General features: G+C 31.2%; 1 protein-coding gene across 2 annotated transcripts; it reads right to left on the minus strand.

The window, feature by feature from the left end:
* Window positions 1-4364: 4364 nt before the first annotated feature.
* Window positions 4365-9361, minus strand: LOC119638763 (ras-related C3 botulinum toxin substrate 1). Of its 2 annotated transcripts, none has more exons than XM_038035753.1 (5): window positions 9139-9361; window positions 7681-7796; window positions 7385-7617; window positions 6725-6885; window positions 4365-6649 (listed from the first exon to the last, which is right to left on the minus strand). In XM_038035753.1, the coding sequence occupies exons 2-5, from the start codon at window positions 7794-7796 to the stop codon at window positions 6572-6574; spliced, it is 588 nt and encodes a 195-aa protein (XP_037891681.1). In that variant the 5' UTR covers window positions 9139-9361; the 3' UTR covers window positions 4365-6571. The 2 variants fall into 2 exon arrangements, with proteins under 2 accessions (XP_037891681.1, XP_037891682.1); XM_038035754.1 differs by lacking the exon at window positions 9139-9361 and adding an exon at window positions 8901-9114.
* Between the last annotated feature and the right edge of the window lie 1484 nt (window positions 9362-10845).

Genomic DNA, 10845 nt, shown 5'->3' on the forward strand with positions numbered 1-10845 from the left:
TACAATACTTTTACAAACGGATAAATTAGTAAAATAAAATCCTTTTTTTTTTTTATATATATATTATTATAAAATTTTTGTAATAAATTTAAAACTATTTACAATCTAATCGATATTTATATACACACACTCTAGAGAGCTATGCTAATATTCTCCAAATTAAAGGAAATTAGGCATATTATGTATTAAAAATATATAAATATAAATAAATTAATTAATCAATAATAATAGCAAAATGCAAATTTCCTCCAAAGAAGATTACATTACACATCATTATTATTCTGAAAAACAAATGCCTTCTTTTTCCAATTTTATAAATGACAGCAAAGAAAAAAAAAAACAAACAACTCAGCCATTCATACACTTTGTTTCACGATTAAAAGACATTTTAATTTAATTTGCTTTTATCTCGAAATTTACAACTTGAAGAATATTCAATCGGTTTACACGCCCCTTTAGAGAAATGAGATGAAGTAAAAAGGCTATGGCGGGACATGGCCCATCATGAAATGCCCTGCACCACTTTACTTAATACAGACACTTTAGAAGGCGAGATTTTTCAATATAAGACGACATATGGGAAGTGGTAAAAATGATTCGACCCGAACCGTTTTCAATGAACGTTTCTTGCTTAGGCTAAAACACATCGGTTTAGCAAAGTGCAATAAAATATCTCAAAAATTGCAGCTTCGAGGTTCGACGAAAGAGATCAGGACAGATAGATGGACAGACAGATGGACAGATGAACAGACGGACAGACAAGCAAGATGGGTAACTGATTATATACTCTTGTAGTACAAGTGGTGTAGCGTATTGAAAAAATAAAACAAAAAACTAATAATAATTCTTTAGACAACAGCAGCTTGTGTTTTTGTCACATTATTCATTTATATTACAACACTTTAGAAAATATTAAAAAAAACTGAAATAAATAAGAAATACATAAATAAAAATATATTCCATTGAATTTTATTTAATTTTTTTTTTTTTACATTTAAGTCGATTTATGTAAATAGAATCACGAAACTGCAAAGTATTTACGCTTCATGATAATTATTATATTAATTATATTCAAGCGTTTAAGCGCAATAAACAAACGCATCCAACTGCAATCTACCACAACCACAACCACAACCACAGAATTTGTAGTAAGTTGTTTAAATACCTTTTCACATCTACATATAATTTTTTTCTTTTTCCTATTATTTTATAATTCTTCTTTAATTGCAATAATGTTATGCTAAATGTAGTTTAATAATTTAATTAAACTACTCTTTCGAATTATTTAGGTTTTTTGGAAAGCATCCAAAGTCAAACGGGCAACAACTATAACAACTTCCATGTCATTGCCCGCCGAATGTCTGGTCCTATCTGTATCCATGCCAACCTTAAGTAAAGAAGCGAAAAGATCAAAAAGTGCAGGACCTAAAAAAAGGACTGGTCAAGTGATTCATCCAAAGCCATTTCGCTTATATTAGCGTCGGATGAAATCTATGAAAAAAAAAACAGAAAAAAAAGCAATCGGTCAATTGTTTCGGCCAACGTCATTTCGTTTACATGAAAGGTTGAGTTTTAAAAAACTGTGCCGCATTCAAAAACAAAAAAACAAAAAAAAAAAAAAAGGAAACCAGACAACATGTGATTCATCCAGAGACATTCTGTTTTTATTAGAATCGATCTAAAAACAACATGTGTGAAAAAAGTGGTTTGAAAAGGAAATTCTAATGAAATTTTTTCGAAATAAGGTTTTTTCCATCAAAGCAAAATTGTTGTATCACTTAAATGAAACTTTTTTCCATAAATTTCCTGCGAGAGAAATCTATTGGATTAAGAAGTTTCGTTACACATATATATAATAAATTTTTAAACTAAAAAATAAAACCAAGTTTGAGTTAATCTGCTCATCAGCGAGGTCTGAGGTCATCACTCTTGTATCTTGTTTCGTTACGCAACAAGTTAACAAGCTGGCCAAGGTGAGTTTCGAATTCAATCGCAATCAGGTGATAAAACCTACAAAATCGCGCGAATGGAGTATGTAGAATATATTCGGCTTAATAGGCAACTGAAACAATTGAAAAAAAAGAGGGATCAAAAAACAATACAAATCTATCACTAACACTATCTTTAACAGCCTGAAGTAAGCCATTGGATTTGAAATTTAGTAAAATTTCGATTGTAAAGGTATTTTACCATACGACAAGGGCTCGTCTCTCATCATTTTCAGTCAGTTACTTTACTGGGTTTTTAGATCGTTATATTCGCATGAGAAGAATAAGGAAATAATTGCTGCATGTTTTGCGAGAACTGTGGAGTTTTAAACGATTTAGAAATTTAATATAATAAATTATTATAAAAATAAAAGTGTCTTACTTTTTGGACAAAGTGGAGAGTTCAGTTCGTTCGACACATATATATTTTCCTGTTTTCATCGTTGAATGTGATTGCACTGGCCTGGGATATGAACTAAAATGAAGATGATCAATTCATGTTAGTATTAAGTGAAACATGGTCGTGTACCCATGTACCCAACAAAGAAAAAATGCCATGGAAGAGTGTCGAAATTTATTGAAAGGGTTTCTTGCAGCTACAGCCTCACTTAGGTGATTTCAAAAAGATGATGTCCACCTTTCTAATAAGCGATGCTCTGGGCGACCATCTACGATCGACGATGATGCTGTCAAGATCATATTCCTTGTTTGACAACATCAGAGATTGTGTAAAGCTTGAGTCAGCTCAACGAAAACATTTCGGACCATATTCGGAAGATTCTAAAAACGGAGAAAACTTTCCGGTAGATATAATAAGTCGTCATAAAAAGTATTCCAAACTGAATAATTGCTCATATTTATTTATACTTTAAAACAAGTAGGAGCATTATAGTTGAACCAGGCTGACTCGCCTAGTACACTCGTAGTATGACTCGTCTTAGAGCTAATAAAACAAAAATTACGCATAATTTTCATGCACAGGCATACTTTTCATGAAAACCCGGATATTGAGGATTTTCAAAACGTCACTCGGCGGGATCCAAATTTAGCAAACTTAATTTACTTTGTATTTTTCAGTTTCCGCCATAAAAAACGCGAAATCAGACTTTCCCTCCACATAAGGGGTTACTTTTCTTGATAACCCCTATATATGCCGTTGGGTCAAAAAAATAGACCTATCTGATCCAAATTTTCCTATCGTTAATTCTTTTGCTAAATTTCTACCATGAACCAATTTTCATTATAAAATATTAAAAATTAAACGTTGTTTCTGAAGATCCTACTATTCGTGAGAAATCTTTTATGGAGTGGGGTCCAAGAAACACATTTTCACCACAAACCATTAACAGTTACCACTTTTTGGCATAGGAGGCGTTACATTTCGTGAGAATCCTTATATGCAGTAGTATTCAAAAAATAGACTTACCTGGTCCAAATTCAATGAAAACGATTTCCTTGCCAATCTACTATTATGAACCAATTTTAACCATGAAATATTCAAAATTATACCTTTTTACCATATAGAGATTGCGTTTTTGCAGGAACGGTTATATGGGAAAGGGTTCAAGAAATTGCCGCAGCCGAACCAAATGTTTCATGCTAATTTACAATCTCAAAGTACTAATGCTGAGCGAGTTTTATCAACATTTGGCAAATTGTAATTTTTTTCCACGTAATGGTTTTTCAAAATACCGTCGTTGTGACATGTAATTTTTTTGCCCGATCCTACTCAAAAAGTATAACTTTTCGTTTTAAGATATGATGGTTGCGTGCTGATATTCTGATTTTTGACTTTTGTTTACAACAAGAAAAAAAAAAAAATGCAAGAAAAAAAGAAATTATTTTTAAACTTTAGTATTTTCTTTTTTATTTGAATTAATCTTTTCATAGCAAATTATATAAAATAGAAAAAGTTGTTTTAGTATAAAAACATTTTGTGTCATAAGTAAAAATAATATTTAATTATATTACTAATTTATCAGACGATACGAAACAGTGAAAAAATGCGTTAAAGTTATTTAAAATATGTTATAAAAATTTAAATAAATACTAATATAAAAATAAAAGAAATGATTATGCATTAGTTAAACACACACACACACGCACACACACTTTTTAAGCTAGTAACTGAATTTTTTCAATTCTTATAGAAAAAAAAAAAAAAAAAAAAATGAAAAATACGTACAGCACGTACGTATACTATGTCCCTTTCAATTAATTATAATCTGTTTTCTAATTCAGCTGCCGTAATTAGTATTATTCACAAATGTGTGTGGATATGAAATTTCTTAATTATTTTCGAGAATATTGATTCTGTTACTTTTAATATTCATTTTTATAAAAGAAAAAAAAAAAAAAATTCTTTATGTGTTGCGCTATTTATTACATTTTATTTATAAATACATAAAAAGTTGTATTTTTATTGATTATAAAATGTTTTGTGCATTTTTTGCTTTCCGTTAATTCCGTTTTCATGAAAAGGAAAAGAATTTGAAAAATTTAATTTGGAAACAAAATCCTTTTCTTTTCTCTGATATGCATATAAATTCTAATTGTTCGCGAGGCTCCAATTTTCATAAACCGAAAATAAGCAAAAGAATAATTTTGCTTTTTAATTTTCTAATGTAAATTTTAGTACTTTTCACATACATTTCCCACCAAACGCCTTAAATTGACTAGATAAGCTTTTTCTCTTTCGCAACTTTGCAATTTCAATTTATCAATTTATTGATGTGAATCATAAAGTACTCACTCATCTCTGTTCCTCGATTTCGGAAAAACACAAAAAAAAAATTGTAGAAAGCGCTCCGTTTCGCTTTTACCACGCCCGACGACAACATAGTAATTTAGGAATTTCATTCAATACAATGTATATGTATTCGTGACTATTCCATGACTAAAGTTCGCAAGTAAATTATTGGCCTGTTCGGAAAGTCATTTCGTCTTTACGAATTGCATCTTTTGCATAATTGCATTTTGTTCACAGTCAAGTTGACACTTGACCCGTATATTCATTACCTACTATAAGGCTTGTCTCTTTGATGTCTTATCAGCTTATAGCTTTCCTTCTGCCAACTTTTATGTGGAAGATTTATCATGCTCTAGAAGGTCATTTCAATCTGATCGAGAGAAAATGACGGGATCAACTTAAGTAAACCGGCGAATAACAATTCAAAAGATCGTCGAGAGAGTACACTTATCGATTTCGACCGTTCATAATAATGGATTTATGCGCCATAAGGAATTCGTCTTTCATTTTGATCAAGAAAAACGAAATGACTTTGCGAGAGTTTTGAGTAATCACTGCACTGAGTGATCAGTTGAAATTCTATAAGGCAGTAATGTTTTCCTGCACTTTCTACGATCTAGTAATCCCAACAACGCCAAAGTGGCGAATAGGTAAACACGAATAAATCGATATTGAAAATGTGACATTAATAAAGCTATGTAAGATATGAAACGAGATTAGATCAAAGTTTCCCGATGTGTAAGGTGAAAAACAAAGATAATAAACACCCATCGCCGGTGGCTATAAAAATGCGATAATTCGAACTAAGTTTGAATAATAAAAACAAAAAGATCATCCACTAAGAAGAATTCAACTCAACCTCAGTCAAGTTAGTCAAAACGTTCATTTAATACGCATCCACACTAAGATATGGATTTTTTCGCTTAAATGGTAATCTGGGAAAACGATCAATTACTTCGGGTACAATGAGTTAGGCGATGAGTACTAAACGATTCAGATCAAAATAAATATGAATTTTTCTAAATAACATTTTTTCATTAATTATACAAGTTTTCAATCAAATTTTGTACGTTTATGTGGAGAACACAAAAAGGTAATAACTCTAAATCTGAGTTTACGAATTTCGATTTAAATTTATTGAACCTTATTTGAAGGGCTTTCCAACTTAAAAATTTTATGAAATAAACATAGCACTGCACTATTTTTCAGTCAACAAACAAAATTATATATGTGATATAAATAATGATAATTAAAATGAAACGGTTAGAAGAAATTATGATTCCAGGAGAAAAGAGTGAAGAAGAAAACCAAGCATAAATTATGACGAGGTAAAGTAGTTTTGATTAGTTAGCGTTTTGCTTATTTGTAGTTTTCCTCACCCACCACCACTGTCAATAGCATATACGTAACTCGGGGAAAGAACCAGAGTTAATCAGGGGCTGAGGAAGAATAAATTTATTAAAGTGCTTTTAATCTCATATGGTTGCCATTATTGAAAAACAAACTATTAAGCATTGAGTATGTACGTAAGTATATCCGGACAAAATCTAAACGTATAGTAATAGTATATGCAGGTGGTAGGTATTCATCATTCGGTAAAACCGAATTGGTTTCATTTTGCTCTTACTATTTTAAAACACGTTTATGTATACATGTATTTTCGAAAATCATAATTAAATTTGTAAAGGGTAGTGCTGATGATGATGGATTACATCTGATTCGTTTTTTTCTGTTCTATAAAAAATACGTACATACACTCACATATAGTGTAGGAGGAGGATGGAAAAGACTAAAGAATAATGTGACACGCTTACAGACACATACACATATATATTTACATTACTATACACTTTCGTTGGCGTCGTTTTTGAGGTTCTGGTCTTAAAACGGCTCGCACCGCCTCTTCGAACACCTAATGACAAAAAACAGAAATTACTATTCATTCATTTATTCATTCATTACATGTCACTTTTAATCCAATGCTTACTTGTTTAAGACCTCTTTGCGTAAGTGCAGAACATTCCATGTACTTAACAGCTCTAATCTTATTTGCTAACTTCTGGCCTTGTTCACGTTTTAAAGGAGCTAAACCTTGTTCACCCAAAGCACTTAAGGTTTCACGGTCTTCTCGTAAATCGATTTTAGTACCTGTAGTAATAAAGCATTAGCAGATTAATTAAAGACTGAATTTGATTGTTATTACTAACATAAGATATATATATATATATATACTATATGTTATTACTAATAAAGGGAGGTTTATATTAGCTTTGCAGCTTAAAACAAGATGTTTTACTAATTGAAAAAAGCTAGGGGACCTTGACGATGGCCTGTTCAAATTTTTGCCATTTTTGGCAAATGGTGATGTTTTTTCTTATATAGATCATAAGTTACTACTTTTCGTTCGATATGCAAACTTTCAACTTTCTATCTTAATTTTTGCTACCATTCTACCTATAATATAACTTATATGCTTTCTGATGTGCTCGTTTACATGTTTCAAACGGAAGTACAAATCCAATATATTCCTTACATCCTAACCATATATAATATAAGGGTCTTATCATATGTTCAACCGCATAACCGCAACGATAAACTATATACACGTGAATAGCAAGTAAAAAGTAGAAAAAAAACCAATACATACCTACTAAAATGATGGGCGCATCTGGGCAGTGATGTTTAATTTCGGGATACCATTTTGAGGTCACATTTTCAAATGACGACGGACTAGCTACAGAAAAACATATCAGGAATACATCGGTTTGAGGATATGACAAAGGACGTAATCTATCGTAATCCTCTTGTCCAGCCGTGTCCCATAAACCCAGGGAAACCTGTATTGTATCTACTTGCATAGGCGCTGAATAATTGTCAAATCTGTAAAACATATGAGGAGAGATGAATAAAAATTCAAAACAAAAATTGTTTTATGCCGCTTACACTGTAGGCACATATTCTCCAGGAAAACTGTCTGTGGTGTATGAAATTAACATGCACGTCTTGCCAACAGTACCGTCACCGACAACAACACATTTAATAGGTCTGCCTGTCGACATCTGAAAAGAAAATGTTTCAAAAAATACATTATATGGTTTATCATAATTGTGGTTCGAAATATTCGAAAGATTTAATTCTTACGAGCTACTCGAGAAAAATCCAAAATCATTAATTAATTTAACTTAATTTATATTTCAGAGGAATGACTTTCGTGCGTAACATGTATCTCTCAATTATTTCGCTGTCTTTTGTGCTCTTCTAGCTTTAATTGCCTATACCGTCTGCACTCATACATGTGTAGAGCTGTAGTAGTTCTGATAAACAGACGTTAATCAAGAATGTATATAAATCATCAAATGGAATGACGAAACAAATGCAACATGATGATAAAAATTATCTAAATATATTATATCTTGCATTGGACTGAATATGTTTACCACGTACGTACGTACGTACGTAGAGTTGAAGATGAATCTTATATATTTACGCATGGATTTTGTTTTATCTGCTTTCTCTTAATGAATTATGAATGGAATTGATACTTGATATATCAATATTTTTGAAGTAGTTGAAATAACATATCATGAGTAGATGCAGATACACACGAAATTAGTAAAAATAGATTTACTATAACGTAATATGAAGAAATGAATTCTTAAGAAGAAAAGACAAACATTTTTATTTATAAATGGATTTTGATGTAAATTTTCTAGAAACCGAGACAATTATTCAGGTGCAAAATATTAATATTGTCGTTGTAGCATTGAAGAAGAGAGAATATATTCATCTTCTATATCGGCTCAGGAATTTAAAACAAAAAAAGAATGCAAGTTACTTTGCCAGTTCGAAGATCTCTCAGCAATATAAAAAAGATTAAAGTAATTTTTTAAATAAAGTTTCTTAAATCCTTCTTATTTGATATTAAAATTCGTCGATTTGAAAACTTGAACACTTCCCTTGATTAAGACTATAAATGTAATGAAACACAAAAGTCGAACTTGATCTAATTGAATGATGTATGAAGATTAAGCAAAAACAACTAAACAACAATTGATTTGTTTCCACGCTTCGCTTCTATAAAGCACTTATGAATGAATAATGAATTAAATTTAATTGTGCAACAAGCAATACGCTTTCTATTAAAAAAACCACATGCCTGTTACCTTTCTTAGGTGTTCGAAATTAAAGCTGGTAAATAATTGTCACCTTTGTAAAAAAAAAAGTTATTCTTTTTGTTGACATTTTTGGGCGGAGGTGCTGCGCTGATCATCTACCTAAGTGAGTATTTGGAAATCATAGCTAAAATATGACACACATATGTAAGAGACTGTGTCTACACATACGCAACCACTGTAACGCCAACTTCCTCTTATTATTATTCAACAAATAAAAGTGGTCTACCTTATGAAGAGATTTATTTCGAGTTACACAAATCCAGATAAAATTATTCCCTTTAATTTCTCACTTTTTACTTTTTTCTAAATTTATATGTTTTTTTGTTAATGTTTTTGTTTTTCGGGCACAGTCATTTATATTTTTGACCTTTTCACTTTCAATTATGCAAGCCTTCACATCTATATAAATGTATATATGTGTATACACATATAGATATATATATATATATTTTTATTAATTAATTTAAATGAAACTTATTGCACGAATAATTATATATTTCTATTCTTTATTTTACACGTTCTTCCTTATTTCTTTTTAGTTCTTGTTATGGAAATGTTTTGTCACTTCTCTTCACTTTCTAAGTGCAGAGTTGTTAGCGTACACACTCTAAAGTACTTTCGATGACAAAAAAGCGCTGAAATAAGCTAAAAGAAATCCACAAGGGCAGAGTTGCCAAAAGTGTCTTATTACTGATAACCATGTGCTTGTTTATTCGCGGTTGTCGCAACACCAAGTATAACTTAAAAGAAATTAAGAAATTTTATAATCGCGAATTTATTTTCAAACATAGAAGTGTGCCTAAAGAATTTTCAAATTCAACTGGTACGAACTTATTATTATTATTATTATTATTTTAATTTTAGACTAATGAAATGAATTCTTAGACTAAAAAAAGACATTGAGCACTAGCAACACAGGCTATCGGCTCAGGGTACGAACTTAATTCAGCTGTTAATCTGAAAAAGACTTTGTAGAATCGAAAGTTTATAATGGTGTAGGCCTACAGGGGAGCCAGCCATTCAAAATAATTGGCACGGCGCCCACACTTTACCTCTAAGGTGGTGCGGATATTCTTTTGGTGAAGATAGCAATAATTGTGCTAAGCTCCTCTTATCTAAGTAGCAGTTAGGCCAAGTCCGTTCTGATCCCGACAATTTATGAAATGCTTTGAAATAAAATTTACAATCATTTATTGACATTAATCATAAAACTTATGATATCCTGTTGCTGCCATATATCCTAAAATATTTCAAACTTCTAATCAACTAGTCTGGAACGGTAAAATCAGATGCATAACATTGTACGGGTACAAAATGGTTTTACCGAGTACGATATTTTAATATGCAACACAGGCTGTGCGGGATGTCAGACGTTAAGTCTACTACAGTTTCTTTGGTTAAATCATTTGTAAAGGAAACATTATAAAGGGATTGAAAAAAGTGGAATAAATCGGCACTTGGTTGATGTATGTTGAAAAAGGTAGGAGGTTTTCAATAATTTTATCATTACGTGAGCATGCAAAGAAACACAAAAACAATTGGTTATGAAGCACAGTAAAAGAAGCAATGTACAGCATACAGGTTGCATACTTCGGTTGGTTAGGAGAACTAAGACGTGCGACACAATGTGTTTTGTAAGCAGGAGACGTAGAAGAAGGTCGTCTTTACCTATACAAGAATGTTAACTTTCTTTGCAAACTTAGAGATCTCGCTGAACATTGCAATATCAACTAATCGCACACAACGTTAACAACTAATTCATCTGCAGGACAACGCCTTTTGGGGGCTTAATGACGAGTGGAACTATAAATCGGGGCAGCAATGTAAATTAATAATTATCTCTAAATGATAAATTTTTTTTTTTTTTTTTTTTTGTTTATTAGGTTTATAAAGTATAATAGTGACTTTAGCGAGTTATTTCGGGATTTGGCCT

Source organism: Glossina fuscipes, unplaced genomic scaffold (genome assembly GCF_014805625.2).
Source record: "Glossina fuscipes isolate IAEA_lab_2018 unplaced genomic scaffold, Yale_Gfus_2 109, whole genome shotgun sequence".
Classification (NCBI taxonomy): domain Eukaryota; kingdom Metazoa; phylum Arthropoda; class Insecta; order Diptera; family Glossinidae; genus Glossina; species Glossina fuscipes.